This window comes from Plasmopara halstedii (assembly GCF_900000015.1).
Source record: "Plasmopara halstedii genome assembly, contig: Scaffold_3120, whole genome shotgun sequence".
Classification (NCBI taxonomy): domain Eukaryota; phylum Oomycota; class Peronosporomycetes; order Peronosporales; family Peronosporaceae; genus Plasmopara; species Plasmopara halstedii.
In genome coordinates, this window is record NW_020190023.1 from 1,384,182 (window position 1) to 1,401,908 (window position 17,727).

The 17,727-nt window shown below is 44.0% G+C and overlaps 6 protein-coding genes across 6 annotated transcripts; 3 read left to right on the plus strand and 3 right to left on the minus strand.

Annotated features, from left to right (window-relative positions):
- The first annotated feature begins 183 nt into the window (after positions 1-183).
- On the plus strand, positions 184-1,088 carry PHALS_15256 (uncharacterized protein). Its single transcript, XM_036407275.1, has one exon. It carries the CDS (start codon positions 334-336, stop codon positions 562-564), a length of 231 nt encoding a protein of 76 aa, XP_036263513.1. The 5' UTR covers positions 184-333; the 3' UTR covers positions 565-1,088.
- Positions 1,089-1,095: 7 nt separating this feature from the next.
- PHALS_07818 (hypothetical protein L914_10919) lies at positions 1,096-2,472 on the minus strand (the record flags this gene model as incomplete). The annotated part of the gene is made up of 1 exon (XM_024721354.1): positions 1,096-2,472. The coding sequence occupies one exon, from the start codon at positions 2,470-2,472 to the stop codon at positions 1,096-1,098; it is 1,377 nt and encodes a 458-aa protein (XP_024586461.1).
- A 156-nt stretch (positions 2,473-2,628) lies between these two features.
- PHALS_07819 (uncharacterized protein) lies at positions 2,629-5,404 on the plus strand (the record flags this gene model as incomplete). Its single annotated transcript, XM_024721355.1, has 9 exons — positions 2,629-2,996; positions 3,055-3,087; positions 3,153-3,180; positions 3,264-3,379; positions 3,448-3,582; positions 3,639-3,782; positions 3,849-4,024; positions 4,079-4,442; positions 4,504-5,404. The coding sequence occupies 9 exons, from the start codon at positions 2,629-2,631 to the stop codon at positions 5,402-5,404; spliced, it is 2,265 nt and encodes a 754-aa protein (XP_024586462.1).
- Positions 5,405-5,825: 421 nt separating this feature from the next.
- PHALS_07820 (hypothetical protein F443_11381) lies at positions 5,826-6,506 on the plus strand (the record flags this gene model as incomplete). The annotated part of the gene is made up of 2 exons (XM_024721356.1): positions 5,826-6,410; positions 6,480-6,506. 2 exons carry the CDS (start codon positions 5,826-5,828, stop codon positions 6,504-6,506), a joined length of 612 nt encoding a protein of 203 aa, XP_024586463.1.
- Positions 6,507-6,641: 135 nt separating this feature from the next.
- Positions 6,642-12,732, minus strand: PHALS_07821 (nak mpsk protein kinase; the record flags this gene model as incomplete). Its single annotated transcript, XM_024721358.1, has 9 exons — positions 6,642-6,848; positions 6,910-6,955; positions 7,045-7,472; positions 7,549-7,617; positions 7,688-7,870; positions 7,927-8,330; positions 8,397-8,938; positions 9,150-12,628; positions 12,682-12,732. 9 exons carry the CDS (start codon positions 12,730-12,732, stop codon positions 6,642-6,644), a joined length of 5,409 nt encoding a protein of 1,802 aa, XP_024586464.1.
- Positions 12,733-12,972: 240 nt separating this feature from the next.
- On the minus strand, positions 12,973-16,652 carry PHALS_07822 (Uncharacterized conserved protein; the record flags this gene model as incomplete). The annotated part of the gene is made up of 10 exons (XM_024721359.1): positions 12,973-13,619; positions 13,686-14,068; positions 14,294-14,596; positions 14,654-14,717; positions 14,788-14,980; positions 15,041-15,240; positions 15,303-15,399; positions 15,470-15,544; positions 16,246-16,518; positions 16,587-16,652. 10 exons carry the CDS (start codon positions 16,650-16,652, stop codon positions 12,973-12,975), a joined length of 2,301 nt encoding a protein of 766 aa, XP_024586465.1.
- Positions 16,653-17,727: the final 1,075 nt, after the last annotated feature.

Genomic DNA, 17,727 nt, shown 5'->3' on the forward strand with positions numbered 1-17,727 from the left:
GAGTAAGCGGATTGCAATCCGCTACACTCGTACTATTTCTAAGCATAGAACGAAGGTCACCGACCTTAGCTTAGCATCCTCGAAGCGAAAGAGCTACGGCAGCCCTGCTGCATCAGAAGTTTCGAAGTACTTTTACTGATGAAAATGATGGAAAACTCTAGAGGAGAGATTCAAGAGACACATGGGCAATTCTTCTAACTCTTTGCTGTTTAACAGATATTTGCTAAGATTATACTTAGTTCTAAACATCTATATGAAACAGTTCGCTCCTGCGTGAATTACAGAACCATCCTCTAGTTGAGGAGTTGTTAGATCAAGTTTCCTCTCTGCGCGATGCACGGCAACTTTGCTGTATACGATGTCAGCGACTCGAGCACAGTCAAAGTCGACGCGTTTAGTAGCAAGAACAAAGCCTTAGTTGACTATACAGTGGGCAGCACAAATCTGTGGGATATAAGCAGCCCATGGTATCGATGCTCAAAGCTGGAAATACAAGTATGCACTGAGTATAGCAGGAATAATTTTAAAGCGATTTTAAATATCTGCTGGCAATTTCAAGAATGAATACAAGGATCAAGGAACAGCTATGACATTTCACTCTTCGTTGAAACTAATTACAGAAGTGAAATGGAGGCAGCTTTTGTGTATTCCAATGAGGTACCAGTTCTAGCAACCACTGGACTCGGGGTTGATATAGCAGGTATCGATCCAGACCATGTACCGTTGAAGCCGAACCTCAATAACGTGTGCTACGGAGTCGACCTATGTCAACATTGTATCAAAGTTCAATGACTCTTTCTCATCATGCTGACTCGCTTTAAATCGACCCGAAATCCTAGTTATCCAGCACTCGAATACCGCCGTCGTACCCGTGGAGCAGAAAATTCAATAGCAAACAATGTTGGGAATCTTTGCTTCTTTGAGCTGCAACAACGCATTTAAAATCGATACGTCGATAATGCTCTCATGACGAAAATCCTAAGAGACACACGGGAAGCAGATACTTTGTAAGAAAGAAAACGGCGCGACTGGTGAATGTTTGGCTATTCAATTTAATATAATCAATAAAATGCAATCAAGATTATCAGAAGCAAGTCACATGGGCTGATAGCCACGACGGCTCATGAAGCGCTGGTACGTGATACCACCAATAGTTCCTAGAGATACAAAGCCACTAGCCGTTACAATTGACCACAGAGCGCCTGCTTTTTCGACTTGCGCATCTTTTATATTGCCAGTTGTGTCAGTATACACATCGTTTGGTTTGGTATCCTTAACGACAGGCATATTTACCGGGTGGTACGAGCAAATGTCTTGCCATGGACCAGTGGACTTAATAAAGCTTTCGATAATGGCAGTAAAATCACTAAGTGGACACTCTAGTTCGCATGTATCAAGTTTGATGGCTGTACGGGGGCTAAACGGTGACCACAAGAAGATCTGCACGAAATGATTGTCAGCTTTGCGATGCAATTCAAAGAACAGCGTCGAAGCTGGATGCAATGGCGTGGAACCATTGTATTTGGGTAGACCTTCAAACTGAAACTTCATGCCTATCATGAAACCTAATCCATGCATAAGCTCACGATGGCCATGATATGATAGATACTTCGGGTTTTCCGGGTTTTTATTCGGCGAAGCGCCTTCACGCAAGTTTCGAATTAGAAGCTGTGGAAACCCTCCTATCGAAACTGTGATCTGAGTAGGGGTTGAATATAGTCGCTCAATTAGATGTTGAAACGCAAGCTCAGAGATGTCTTGCAACAACTCAGGCGTAAGTCCCAAAAGCGGATCATGACCTTCGTTTAGATCAAAAAGAAACATGTCATTCACATCTTTGATCGCCGTCACTGGATCATTGCTAATGTAAAAAAATTTTCCGCAAATATTAGCAAGCGTTTCAAGTGACTTTTTGTGCCTTTCGATGGCGATTGCTGCTCGACCATTCGTATATACTTTATTGTTTGCAGACATAACTGACCAGCAAGGACCGTTAGCAGTAAAATCGTGTTCATTCTCAAACAATTGCATATACACTGGAATCGGTTGCTGAGAGTATCCACCGGGGCCGGTGCCGTTGGGATACAATCCATAACCCATCGATACTGCACTTTGACCACATCGATTTGCAGCGTCGGCTCGGAAATATCCCTCGAAATGACGATCATCTTCTGGTCCATTAAATGTTGAAGATAGAAAGCCTTTTTCGTGCACATAGACGTTGCGAATATGTTGACCCACCTCCTCCATTTCCTTCATTCCTCGCTCCGTGAGCTGCTCAAGTGGCACATCATACGACTTGATGTTTGGTAAATTATTCGGACAATTTGCTTTTACTGACGGATTCGGTGCACGACTTCCATGGCGCGACAACGAAATAAGCAACAGCAGTTCAGACTCCGTGATATCGATGCTCAAAGCTGTGGTAAGCAAAAAGCACACATATGCACTGATTATGGCAGGAATCCGCATCTTTGAAACCACTCGAATAACTGTTGGCAATTTCAAGAATGAAAGGATTACAAGGATTAAACGGAAGAGACTGAAACTCCCATGACATTTCACTCTTTCATTTGCACCAATCAAACGCGGTAAAATCACTCCAGCTAAAAAGGTTACAAAAGTGAAATGGAGGCAACTTTTGTGTATCCCAATGAAGTTCCAGTCCTAGCATCCACTGGACTTGGGGTTGGTATAGCAGGTATCGATCCTGACCATGTGCCGTTGAAGCCGAACCTTCTTAATAACGTGTGCCAAAGAGTCGACCCCGACAGTTGCGCATTGGACGCAAGGGGCGTCATGCGTCTGCTTGTGCGTAATGCGTTAGGCTACTCATTCTTACGGCCGCATCAGCGTAACAAGCTACAGCGGCATTTGGCAGGGAAGAAGGAAATCAAAAAGAAAGATTGGAAGGCACAAGCTTCATTTTACCGAATCAACTACCGCGACTTTGTGCCGCACGACTTGATGATTGAGTTTCTTGAGAATGAATGTCCGTACGTTGAAACAATAATGTGGCAATCAAACGTAAAGCTGATCATTGTATTACTATAGACCACAAGAGGATTGCTACAATCTGTCTAAGTGGCAAGGCAATGCAATTGCAGGCGTTGACTGCGGTCAGAATGGTCACATTGTGTTTTATCCTACAGGTCATGTGCTGCAGCAAGCTTGTGCATGGTACAGTAAAGGCAAATCGATCGAGGAGCTGCCGTGTTCAAGCAACGTGATAGAAACTGGCGCTCCAATTCGACAATTTGCAGTTCTGGGAAGCAAAGATGCGTATCATTCGACTACAACGGCGAAAGTACTTGCGGCTGCTCGAGGGATTACAAATTGCACAGTTCTTGCAGCACCAGCAAGAGCGAAAATTGAGAATGTACGAAAGATTCAAGCTAAAGCAAAGATATCGTTTTCTGGGCTAGTTATTAATCACATTACTGGAAGCCCACATTCAGAAGCCGAGTTGGCTTCGGTTACAGTCGATGGTACCGTACGCTACTGGGATCCAGAAGGAGGAATTCGGACCATCACAAAAGAAGCCTATACCCCAGACCGTATTTTACGCTGTGAATACTCGAGGTGTGCGAAAAATAATCTGATTGCTATTATGACCATTCTCACTCGTACATTTCCAGTCATCCTTGTGTTCTTTGGGCGGCGAATCGAGTCACAGTGTCGACTTTAGATCTTCGAGAGCCACCACAAATCGCGAGCAAGTTGTTCGATGTAACAGGTGCTGGGACTTTTGTCACCATTTATGATATCAGGCGTAGAGCAAGGCGCGTATTTTTCAGTGATAATTTTGCACTCTTAACTGATCAAGTTTGAGTTTTCTTTTCTTATAGCAATCCTTTTCAGTTCGTAGTTGGCACGGGTGTCGCAATTGAAATTTTCGACAGCCGCATGGCTAGGCAACCTGTCATATCTTGGCTCCAGCCGCAAAGTTATTCTGGTGAGCCGGATGTTTCATTTGGAGCGATCGACGAAGTAAATATGTCGAATAATGCAAACGATTCACAAGGTACACAAATCGTCAAATGGTACATTGTTGCGCTACTCATTTTGCTCTACAAAGGATTCATTTTGTCGAGCTTAAAAAGACACAAGATAACAACGCTGTACCCATTTGAACAAAATCGCAAACGAAAACGCGGTGAAGTGATGTCACTTATACCGCTGCGTTTTAATGAAGATGACGATGCGTATATCGATAAACCAAGTTCAAGTGTGGGCCAACTTGTTGCTGCCGATGCAAACTTAGATTTGCGAATGGAAGATGGTGGGGAATATACCCGTTTAACGGGAATTTGTGCTATGCGCAACGAGAGCTCTGAGTGTGCAAGTATTTACCAGTTAAATAGTCTAGGAGATTTATTTTCACATCAGGTATCGTTTAGTCGGTCTCAAACAAAGTCTTACTACACCGCCGTTCAAGCCAAGTATGATTATTTTCTTTCTTACCATTGTACCATGATCTAACTTTGTGTCGTATATGCTCAGCTTACCATGTGGTGTTACTGCACAGTATGAACCAACGCAAGATACGGTTTCAAGAAGGCTACCAATACCAGTTGATGCCATGGTGCCTGAGTACGATACCGAATCGATGCAAACATTCATCACTCTTCCTCTTAAAATTCTTCGACGACAATTTCCGCGCTTGCCAGAAGATAAGGAAAAATTAATGAAAAGCGATAACCACATCGATTCACAAACACATGCCACAGCTTCCAGCATCAAATGTAGCAAGGCAAGTCGAAAGACTTTTGCAAGCCAGAAGGTAATCTGCAGATTTACTCCATCAAATGCCGGTGAGAACACGACACACAATAGTGCCGAAACTGACGAAACTCTCATACGAAACAGCTGCTCAAAAGGCAGTACAAGGAGCAGCGACGGCGACGCTGAAGCTTTGTCATTTGAAGGTCATGCTTTAAAGTTTCTTGATATGGACGAGCTCGTTGAAACTCTTTGTAGCGTTTGCGACCCGTCAGCATCCCTATATCAGCTGCACCGTTTTGTGATCGATAGGCTAAATATCGAATTGTCGTCCGCCAAGTTGCTTCTTTTCCTTCGCTCGCGCAGCGAATTTCAAATTCGTACGGTGATTCACTCACTTTCAGCGGATAGGCTTCGTGTGCTTAATCCGTCATTGTCCGGAGTTGACAACGTGCACTACAAGAAGGAAGACCCACGCATTCTCGCATGCAATTGTCGTCCCAACTCACACCTACCATGCAAGTCATGGTCTTGCATGTTGCTCCACGCGATTGCCGTGTCTAGATCTTTACCTGATTTCCATTTGGATGACACGGCTCCATCATCGGCTGTGATGCAGGATATGCCACAAGAGTTTGCCGATGTTATCTCTGCAGCCCAAATTTTGTATGGTGATATATAAATGTGCATATTTTACAGCTTACAGTCCGTGTTACTTGGTATACAATATTTGGATGCTCTTCGATTGATGGAAGTAAATATTTATACCATCAAGAAGCCAGTAGTCAAAAAATTCATTAAAATACGCGCAAAGCTGTAATTCTGCTACTCGAATAAAAAAGCAAAAATAAGCGGCAGAGTGCAAGCATGGTATGAGATCCGGATTCAGAAAGTTGCGGCTTGACAATGCGTATCAAAGGCAATATGTAAAGAGCTACAAACGCAGGTGATGAAAGTGAAATAGCTTACGTAATTTTATGCATAAAAGTACATCCAAGACCAAAACTAACAATTAACAAAGAGCTTTGGATGTTGCTGAGTTTCGAGCACAATATTATCTTTGTGGAAAACAAACATTTAGAAGTCACACACCGCAAAACACCATGCGCATCATCAGGCTTGTACTGTTTGTGGCACCAGTAGCCGCCGTCGTCTCGGCACAGTCGTCCCCATCAACTGCGTCTTCGCCTGCTACTTCGGACACGTCCTCTATTCCTGCCGAACTTGCGGCTATTGCTGAGTGTAACACGACGCAGCTGAACGAGAGCCAAGTCATTTTGACCTCAAACCAGCGTGCGGATCAGTGCGAGGAGGCGCTAAGCTTGCAATCCGGTACGATGCTGCAAGTAACTACAGAGGATGCAACCGCAATGTGCGATACAGCATCCTGTAGGGCCGCGCTGCAAGAACTGTACAACAATCTGCCTGATTGCCGCTACAATCTCTGGGGCCTGCAACACTCAGCCAAGCAACTTCTGGAGTACTGCGGTGTCACTCCAAAAAACACAAGTGATGTAGACTCCGGCAACTCCCTCGATTGGAGTACTTCCTCGAGACCGGGCACGGACTCATTCGCGCCGGTCGGAGCTACTGACGCTCCTTCTACAGCAGACAACTCTACGTCAGACAGCCCCACCCCGGCACAGCAATCTAGCGCTTCGACTCCCATGACCGCACTTCCATTTATGGTAGCTGCTTTTATGAGTTTCGTCGTCGCATGCATGGCCTAAACATAAATTTTGTCGCGGAGGACCTAGCGCATTTTCACTACCGACTTTCTTTAGCTTGCATGCTAGTAGGACACTGCCACAATTCATCATTATTCAAAGATGATAGGTTTCTCCATTTTTAAATTTTCTTGCTTAAACATTACTCATTAAACAAATCCGACCTATGATGTAAGAAGAAAGTGTTGTACATCACCGCTGCACTTCGTCGTTAAGGAGTTCTTCTGTAAATTCGAGCGCGTCTAAGACAGACGGTCGCTCTTCAGGATTAACTTGCAGCATGTCACGAATGAAGTCGCAGAATTCCACTGAGAACTGAGTACCTCTGTGAAGAACCACACCACCTTGCTCTGGTGGAAATGAAACCCGGCCATTTAAGCACGCCAGCTTCATAAAGCCCTAAAAATTTCAAGTAGTGTCCCCAGCAAATTTACAGGGCGATTATATACAAACATCGTACCTCTCGCGGATGCTCGAATGGACTTGTTCCAAATGCCATTGCATACCTGGGTGTGTATCAAACAACAATTTGCAATGAACAAATTGAGCACCACAATTACGCTAAGTTGAACACTAAAACATCTGTGGGACTTACAGTACGCAGCCTAGGGACCACACGTCGGACTGACCATCCAGTGCAACGTCAACAGTTGGCTCGAAGAGTTCGGGCGCACGGTACGGAGCTGAGCTCTTGCGGTTTGCCTCGTCATGAAGTTCAAGAGAATTCCGACGTGAGGTCACTTCAACATGGATTGGCGCGCAGCTACCAAAGTCTGTCACCACTGGAATGTACGCGAGAAAATTCTCTCCATCAGACGACGAGGACAGCAGAATATTGTGTGGTTTGAGGTCTCTATGGCAGAAGCCTGCACGATGCAAGGAAAGCACACCCGAACAAATGCCATGGAAGAGATGCAATGCTGTACGCTGTGTAAATGGCCACAAAGGCGATGACGACTGACGCGCAGCATCGATCGCATCCCACAAGCTCCCACGTTCGAAATACGGGACCAAAAAGTAAAACTTATGCAGAAAGAGATCACAAAAGTGAGTATTTCATTTTAAAAGATTGCAAGACTAAGATTGCAGCCATTCATACCTCCATTCCTTGTTGCACTCGCGCTTCAGAAAACTCCACCAGCGGCATAATGTTTAAGTGCTTAACGGACTAATCGAAGCATACAAATTATTGGTCACCACTAGTAGCGACAAAAAATACCAAAGCCATAATAGCGTACGTGAAAGACTTGAAGCTCCATCTGCACGTCATTTTCAACATCCTGCGATTGGCAGATAATTCGTTTGAGGGCAAATGTTTCGTTTGTGGCTGACGACCGAACCAGCAGCACTTGAGCATAAGCCCCCTCAGCAAGGAGCCGTGCGACTTGCACCGTAACACCGCCGACTTGGATCGTTTCACTCTGCAATAAATATTAATTCATAGTATTGCACACTCTGGTCATTTAGGACAGCTTACCTTCGACACATTGGCACTGGCATTCGATATAGATGCACTGATAGAAGTAAGCAAGGAGCCGCCCCACTTTTTGGCCTTCTTAGCTGTCTCTGTCGCTCCTTTTTTGGCATCCTCGATGGAAATTTTTTTGGCAAAATCGTAAGCTTGTTCCGTTTGTTTTCGCAGATAATTTTGAGCATCTTTGCCTGCCTCAGCCCATTCAGAAGATTGTCGAAGTCCTAAACTACCGCTAGAGTCGTATACACCATCGCGACTGAAGTGCGATCTTCGATTGTCATTAGCAACATTATTGTAACCATCGTCACCACTTTGATAGCTGCTGTTTTTCCAACCATTTTCTGCCTCCTTTTCACGCATTTTACCACGCGAAGGTGACCGCACTCCAGAGATCGGAAGTTCTTCATCTAAATTAATCATTAACAACGAAAGCCACAACAGCTAAATTTCTTACATGCGCAAACCGTCCTCACCTTGGGACTCATACGTAGTGGACTCAAGCTCCTCATACTCATCGCGGTGACGACACTCCGTTGTACTACTTCCATAGCTCTCAGCGCGAGATTTCGTTATTTTTGAAATTTGAATCGTTTCTATAGTTGGCAAAGCTTCACGGGGCTCTTCATAATGCAAATACTCGACACGGGGATCATCATCAAGAGGCGTAACACGCGCTAAAATTTTGCGCCCGCAAAATGGAATAGCAGATTCTGGATTCGTCAGATCCAAATAAGCACCATCTTTGCAGCGAAAGGCAAAGTGAAAGTTGCTTCCAAGAGGAAATGCTGTTTGTACGTCCGCCAAACGGACGCGACCTCCTGCGGGTGGGAGTGGCAGCACAAAGGCATTCCAATTGGTATCAGGTCCGTGGTGGGGCTTACTATCCTGTACCTGCTCGAATTCTTCACCAACAAGGGAGTATAGTACCAGCATGGTGTTATGAGGCAGCGTCGCCATTGTTGTCCCGCTTACAGGATGTACCATTTCGATTGAGCGCATTGATAACTCGTTGAACCTGATAAATATATCCTCAAATAATAATGTATACTATTTCGAGAATTTTATTTCGTTAAGAATTGTTCTATGGAACTCAAGTCGACTGTGACAGTGTGGTCAAGATGTACGACAGCAGAAGGGGAGAGTAAAGCTTTCCGTTTACAGCGATATCTTTTTGTATCACATATTCGACATCTTCCAGGAAAGCGTGACGAGTTTCTTAAACTTACTTTAATAACTCGTGAATATGGTCATCAACAACAGACTCTGAAGTGTTGGGTCTACTACGCTCGCTGGTGATCGGACGAACATAAGGTCTGGCGCTAACACAAGCAGTTCGTAGCTGTGCGATGGGAGATTTCACCGCGTTCTGAATTAAGTATGATGTTGAAGTCAAAAATTGAGAGCCCGGAACCTCGACTAATTCTTTATTTCCATTTTCCTTGCATCCAGAGCAAATCTTATCATAAAATGCAGCAGCCGCAGGGTCCCGCGATTGTAATTTTGTGACCAGCGTGGGGTGAAACGGATGTGACTTTTTGAATTCGTGCTGCTGCTGCTTAAGACGCTGCTCTTTACGCTCAAGATAGTGATCGAAGTATTGGTTGAGCGCCTGAAATACCTTAGAGCTAGGTACACGACCATGCTTTGTGGCAATTTCTCGCGAATTTTTGTTAATAACCGGGTGGAAAGTTAATTCCTTTCGTTCTGCTGCTTCACGATCAGAATCCAACCGTTGAAGATGCCGATCATCTTTTTCCGTGTCAAATTGATTCGCTAGAAAAATAATTTGCGAATAAGATATTCCTGGTACCTTGCACACCAGGCGGTCCATGTAACCTGAAAAAGCATCGCGCGAAATTGGGCCGTGGTTGGCGTACTCAAACACAATCGCGACTACTCGCGCTATTTCAGGTGGTAACGCCGAAAGGTTTACTTTGGCTGGTATTACCATATCATTGACTTCCTCTTCTGTGTTATCAATACTCAAAACATCTGTAGATAAAGATGTTGGTGCTGCTTGATGCGTCAAAGCTAGGAGAGCGTTAAAAATTCGTGAGCAAGTTTCTGATTTTCGGCGCTCAAGCGCTTGGCGTGAGACTTCAGACACGAACGTCTGCTGAGACTTAATATCAATATCACGTTGCTTTTTCTTGCGTAATTCGCGGTGGTACTCCTGTTGCTCAAGATGAGCGCCATACAGAAATTCTCCAATAGGCAAACCTTGTTTATTCCGTGCGAAAGCAGGCGCTCGACCAATTTCAGGCTTAAAGAATTCTTTGCCTGTTAGCGGATCACGATCTTGTGCATATTTTTCGTGCAGAGCAACGCGTTTACGTTCCAGCTCTTGGAACTTACCAACAGCGAGGCGCTCGACAAAATCGCTCTGAGACTTATCAGGTGCAACCCATAAAGCATTTACGCCAATGTTGGGCTTGAATGAAAACTGCTTCAAATATTCTTTTTCTCGTTCATTTCGCAAGGCTCGAGCCTGAAATGAATTTTCGTACAAGTCGAGATGAGGATTTCGTGATCGTTTTGTCTTTCCGCAAACCTTAGATATTTCTGCCACACTTTCTAGCTTTTCGCGCATAATCTCCTCCGATACCTTGTTAATTTTTGGTTTGAATGGACATGACTGCTGGAACTCTTCTGCAATCACTTTTTCAAAACGCTGTCGTCGTAAGACTACCATTTGAGATGAGTTTTCTTTGTTTGTCGTGTGACTTTTCGTGGCACCGGATGCAGATGTAAGCAGCGTTGGCTGAAAAAGTTTTTCAGGTTTAGGCTGCCCACACAAGTTACCAGGATGGGAATTTAAGCGATGGAACGAGCGATTGACATTATTTGCAGTTTGATCGCAGCCTACGGATTTATTGCGACGATTCTCCAACTGTTGTCGAGCTGATGCAATCATATTTTGGCAGAACGAATCAACAAATCGGTTCACAAACGCACATTTAGGGCACATCCAATCGTGCTGACCATCGCGCTCCAAAATTCGGCGCTCGTGGCGCTGCATTTTTTTCGCAATATCTGACAGGGCCTCTTCGTGAAGTCTCTCGCCGATATTTGCATAACCTCCATTCGTGCGATTGGCAACGAGATCACGCGACTTGGCTGCCATTAACTCGAAACGATGCGACTGCTGCTCTTCTCGAGCCTGTTCAAGTTCCTTGGCGTTTTTAGCGCGCTGGATCCACTTATTTTTTGACTCTGCCAGTGCGTGCAAGCGCTCATAGGCTGGTATTACTCCTAGATTTGACCTCTTTTTCGTGCTACTATTACGACTGTAACAAATCGTTGTCGTAAAACGTGGGACAGTAGATGGCATCGGCATCGATAAGTTATTAATATTTGGTACATACTCTGCATGCGATTCGAGTATATCATCCACAAGATTTTGACGCTCAAAATCACTTTTGTCGTTGACCTGCGAGCAGTGGCCATATCTAGCTTTCAGACTGTTATAGTTGACCTCGCGCTGGGTTTCACGCTCGCGCTTTTGATGCTCTGGCTGGAACGATGGCGTATTATTCATACTAACATTAACATCGCTCACCCGTGTATCTACTGGAGTAGCCTCGGCCACAAACTCGTCGAACTCTAAATCGATAGCCCAATCGTCCTGAACAGGTTGCCCAGGCGAAACGACATTTTCAGGCTCCTTCTCAGCAAGAGCATTTAATTGGTCTTGGATCAAAGCTCGTAACTTTGATAGTGCATCAGGTTGCAACGCATGCATCGTGGCAAATGCGAAAGCTAGCGTATCGGGATCGTCCCCTTCATGAATCTCGATGGTCTCAGTTCGGCCGTCGCCGATAATTACCTCCATCAATAACAGTAGATTACCGTGTTCTGTTTCGTCTGTAACACCATGATCAGCTCGAGTTTTCACCTCTAATTGATCTTTTGTACGACTTAGTTCAGTATCTGAAAGAGAGTTTTTTTCAAAGTCGCTACCACCTTTTAAAAAGAGTTTCGAGATTGCCGACCGTATGTCTGTAGATGCTGGAAGGGCTGAAGTCGTTGCTGCAGATAGCAGGTCACATTTAAACTGCTCATGACGGCCAAGCTCTTCGTTCACTCGAGCTGCTGCAGAGTCGACAGCAAAGCGTATTTCGTCATCGATATGTCGAGGTGATTGTTTTGGAGATTTGATAGCTGAAAAATCAGGTGACAGACTACCTTTATCAAGCAGCCAATCCGGAAAATCATTTTCCCCGTCATCGACAATATCTTTTGCGTTTTGTACCTTACTGGGGCTTGATTTAAACGAGAACTGGCTTAAAAAAGGCGAAATTTGCTTTAACTCTCGACCAATCTTCGAAATTTCAGATTGATCATCGAAACTGGGTGGACTTTGTACCGTGTTTGACTCTGCTAACGGTGACTCTTGACGCAGCATCAGTGAGTTCGAAGGCAATCGAGCCGACAAATGCGCAGAAAATCGATTGTTCAGACAGTCGAACAAAAAATGTGCGCCATCATGGTTTTCCCTTTTTTTACTACCCAACACAAACAGTGCCGCGTCGCTTTGAACTGATATCGTTTCAGATGTATGTGCTACTTGTTTATTCTTTCGAAAATCTTCTCCGCTACTGCCTCTAATACCCAAAATGCTGTCGACAGCAATAAGCGATGGAAAGGAGGACGCTTTTCTTATTACATTCTCACAGTTGTCATGTTTAATTATATCATGCGTTCCCTGCAATAGGTATCGTCAAAAAAAAGTTGCTTTCGGGTGTAAAAATTTCGTACCTCGTCGATTGCGTTGGTTGCTTGACAGGTAAATGAAAAGCGTCGCTGCATGGGTCATGTAGGGTAGCAATGTTGCCTTCACTGATTTGTCCCTGTCTAAATTGAGCTATCAAGTGAAGGCAAATGGCTGTGCCCTATAATAGGTGTGAAAAATAGCATCGAAACGATCGACAAGTTGAGCAACCCTATTTAGATTTGCGATTGTGCAATGTCGCTATGTCTCCACCCGCATCCTTCGTTCCCTTAACATACTTTATCCACTTGCTTGTTATAGTTTGTAGGATTGCTTCCTCATTTCCACTGTCCCATCTTAGATAAAGCTAGCTGCTTTTTCCAGATTACAGCACATTTACCTAGAAATTTTTGCATGGATTCGTGTTCCACACGCGCTTGTTCGCGCTGCGATGAGAATTCCAACACGGTACCATCGTCCAGCTCCAAGTCGCGATTCAATGGGAGCTGATTAGGAGAATGAACCGTTATATTTGTTGATAGTCGAGACTTTCCTGATATCTGGGCAGTGGGAAGCTGGATTTTACTTTTCTTTTTTTTAATGCTTCGCAATTGACCTACATTCGCTTGATCCCTTTTTTTTACATTCGCTTTGGCCACCATTCGATTCGAGCCTTGCTTACTGTTTGGCTGAGACTTTTTCCTTTCTGTCACTTTTACTGTGGAAAGATCATCCTTCTTATAAGCATTCGCTTGACTCGCAGAATCTATCTTCTGATTGATGGGCAATGTCTCTCGCTGGAAATTGGGTCTAACACTTAATGCACCGCTGAGTTTGTCACTGTTAAGCTTTAAAGCGCCTTGTGGCTTATTTCTTACAAGCCCTGATACAGACAAGGACACATTTTCTTCAAATGAGCCCAATATGTCTTCAAAAAGATGCATGTTGCCATCCCAGCTTCTGACGGTCTTGTCCTTTGACCGAGCTTCAAAGATAAAGAAAGTTCCATTAAATATGACCTAAAATATGTACCCCGTAATACTATACGTACGAGCGTAGCGGCCGTGCTCCGTAATTGACATGGGATCTGTCCAAAGGTCGTAGTTCTTGCTCCAGCCCACGAAGTGCACCAAAATTTTTCTAGTTACAGGATTACACTTTATAATCCGAGCTTCACCCCAAAGCATTTTCTTATCCAAAGCGTCGACGTAGTAGCCCACACATTTCGCTATCTGCTTTTTTTTAAGCACAGGTGTAGGTTTGTGTCTGTCGCGACGCCTGATCCTCTCACTTGATTCAGGTTTCTCAGGTGTGCGCTCAACTATTGCTGCCACCATTTTGCTTCCTGGCATATTGAGAGAGCCACATTTGACAGATGAAACAGTTGTAGAGGCTCCAGAGGACGGCGCCATGCCCAGCTTTATGTCAATGTTACTTCGCAGCAGTCAGCATACAAATTATAAGTAATCGAGATTGACTAGGAAGATTGTAGGAATAAGGCAGCGAATACCGGTGGGATTGAAGTCTCGAGGAAGCTGCGCTTGCGGCCATGAACACTCTAGACCTAATTCGTTCGAAATAAATATGACCATTTTCAACGAACACATTTCTTACTAAATGTTTTGTAGTGAAATAGCACGTTAATCGCTAAAAATGTACTACAGCTCGCTACATTCGTCAACTGCTAAAATCTGAATAAAAGAAGTGTCTGGTTTACCATCCGTGTGAAGTTTCGGCTGTGGTGACAATGCAAAGCAGTACTTCACGCGAACGGTATCGACAATCTGATAGCTGACATGGTCTGGTGTTGTCCACCGACGGGTCTGGTACTTACTGCGCACATCAACAAGTAAGATTTCTTCAATAGCAGCAACTAACGCATCGGGAGCATCGCGGTAGTGTTCAGACTTTGTCGCCAACTTGCGAACTGTTGACGCCAAATCGCTTGATTTCCACTCAATTCTACGGGTGTTGCCGTTAGTTGGGCAGAACGTAAACATTTATGACGATATGACATACTCTATAGATGGTTGCGGTGTGGAGACCCAGTCTGCTGTCAGGGCATCCGGAAGACTATCATATGCTACAAAATAGAGTCAACAAGATAACTTAGTCTGCAAAGTTGAGACCTCTCAATTCTCTATTTATCTCACCTGCAATGTACGGTTTAATGTCAAGAACGGGAGTTCCATCAAGTAAATCAACTCCTGTGAGATACACTGTGCGTTTGCACATATCGACGCGCTCAACTCTTGTCAGCGTGATGCCGATGGGGTTGGGCCTGTGGGGTGATCGAGTGCAAAAGATGCCCACTCGTGCTTTTAGCACTGGAGGTGAAACTTTGGCCTGAAACAGAAGGTCAAACTTGCTTGTCATACAACGGACGATCAGACTAACATTACGCACACGAAATGTGTGGCGATGGCTATCGGATCGGAGACCGTCATGCGCTCGAGTGTATTTGCCGTTTGTATTCAAGTGGAAGACAAAAATGATCCAGATATGGCTGAAGTGCTCTAGTCCCACCAGAGAATCCGGGGAGATACTTCGCTGAAAGACTATTTTTGCTCGCGTTGACGGCGCAAGAGAGCCTTGCCGAGGCGTGCCTACGTACATCCCATCAATTTACAAAGAAATCCATCGAAGCGACCTGAATCTATTAACTGGCCTAAGCATGTCTTGAAGCACGAATGGATAATTCCTATAGGCTGCACGTAACAGCCTTTGCTGGTATCTAATTTCTCTTCCATCACACGTCGCAACTCCTGGTAAATAGGCAAAAAACAGTTGAGGTATTCTTGCGAATACAAATGAAGCTGTTGAATGACTGCTTACCCTCTCTGCAGCTACGCGACCTTGTCTTTCGTCAATGCGCTTTTTTTCCTTTTTTACCACATCGTCCTGCAGCTTCTATAGTGTTGATTAGATGAAGATCAAATGCTAGATTATCGTATCTGCAACACTTGTACCATAATGGTCTGAGTTTGGTCAGATCGTAAATGCAAATGCCTGCGCCATAACCACAGCAGTACTGCAGTTTGCAACGTCATCACTAGTGTCTCTGGTCTAAGGCCAAAAGGCAACGTCATTGTTACCAAACCTGAGATGTCAATGGCGAGCATCCTGCAATCATAATTTACCGGAATTTTTTGATTGGTTGAGATATATTCTTTTCTCGATTTGCGTATTTTTATAGCTCATCTCGTAGAGGACAAAATAATAGCGTGACACAAACAATGAGGAAAATCTCTGGTGAGCAATATGTGTACGGTATCACAGCACCGCACTCGTTATCTCTAGTATCGATTAGTAATACATTGTTGCAAACTCTAGGTCAGCCTCATTTAAAAAACACTAGCGAAAAATGTTACTTAAGTATGAGCAACTGCCGAACTTTAAGCGTGAGCATAAAACGTCAAGCTTTACTTTGGCGATAAAGGCATGAAATCGCTTTTATAGTGAGCGTTAGCGTGCCTTGCCTTCTGTTGTTGTGGTTCAAAAGACCTTGACATGCAGAAAAAAGAAGCTTAGTCTGACAACTTGTTCGTCAAATTCGCAAATTATATATTTTTCTTGTGTCTGTTAGAACTGATCAGTTTGTCTGTACACACCTTAACCAGATCCAATGAAGCTAGCTGCATGTAGGTGCAGCAAATCCCTGTGCCAGCAGCTAACAAAAGCAGCCACTCCTGTGATTGTCGCTCCAGAGTGTGAAGAGTATGTAAAAGCAACATGAGACAAAATGCGGCGAAAATAAAGCGCAAAACCCACAGCGAGCAACGTGCGTAGAAAATTGTAGCGATAGCACCGAGTGCATAGCCAACTAAAGTTGGATGCACAGTACCTGCTTCACTTGACATCTTTAAGACATCTCTCCACGATACCTGCGCGATGGCCCAGGCAAATGTTTAAAGTCTTGAAATTGAGCACGTATTTGAGCGGCAGAGCTTACCTCTTCCACAATATACTTGAAACCTAGTTGTGCTGCTCGCGCCAGCTCATCTATAGTCAGCGCCATAAATACTTTAGAGTAGTTCGCTGCGAACAAGAATGAAATAGTTCTTAATAGGCAGTCGTTTCACTTTTTATCGACGCACCATGACATATTTACTCAAACGACTTCAGTCAAGTAAGGACAGGATGAAATAAAAAGTCGAAAACATGAGGACTTCAAACCAACATTTCAGGAAGAATACCAAAAACCTGTTAGCGGTATCGAAAAATCAAACTGCAAATCCTACACACTTTTACTCCTGCATTTTTGGTACAGTTGTTTTCAATACAAAATGGTATGAAAGGAAGAATTCAGGAAAATAATCATTTTTGATTTTTTCAAAAATATCTGCAGCTTGTAAGAAGGACAGCCTCTCGCATATGTTCAATGTCAGTAGAATTGATTAATATGTGGTTTTTCAGCAGAGCAAACTAGACCTTCAATCTGCTCGTGGTTTTACGCGGGCTCTTAGTTAGAGTCAATGATTCTCAGTGCCAAATGCATCGCAAATCCGTTGCATGCCCCGTTATGCTCTAAGTACACATTTGCTTATTAGCCTTCAGAGCTTAAAAAGAACATGGCTCGAGGATCTACCGCGGTTGTATCACTTTGTCACACTATATTGTCGTACGGTAAGGCTTCATTACTTCAAAGTTCAAACGATTGAAAACAATTCCAACATATTCACATAGTATGCAACTACACATTGCAATAAAACAATTTATTGTACCAAAATTAATACACTAGGGGACTATTCCAATTTATTCACTTTAAAACAAGAAAAATGCTGTAACACAATGATGAAGTGCCTGTTTAGTGCGAAGAACGTAAAAAGAGGGATGGCTTTCATTTTTAGCTAGCTAGACGAATTCAACACTTCGCTTGAAGGGTGCAAATAAACAAGGTGTTTTGGAGGGTATGGGCCTCACGCCCTATGAATAGCCTATGTGTGCATCCTCGGTGCACTTGTTTAGATCGTAATTTCGATCGTAGCTTCCTCTATTCAGCATCCCTATGTAGATCGTCGATACTTGATCTCATTACTGTCTTTTGACCCTGCTGCGTGCGCTGCACAAAAAGGCCTATAACATTGTACTGC

Bases quoted from the DNA above. Each gene is read 5' to 3' on its own strand.
- PHALS_15256 (XM_036407275.1), top strand. From the start codon at position 334: ATGCACGGCAACTTTGCTGTATACGATGTCAGCGACTCGAGCACAGTC.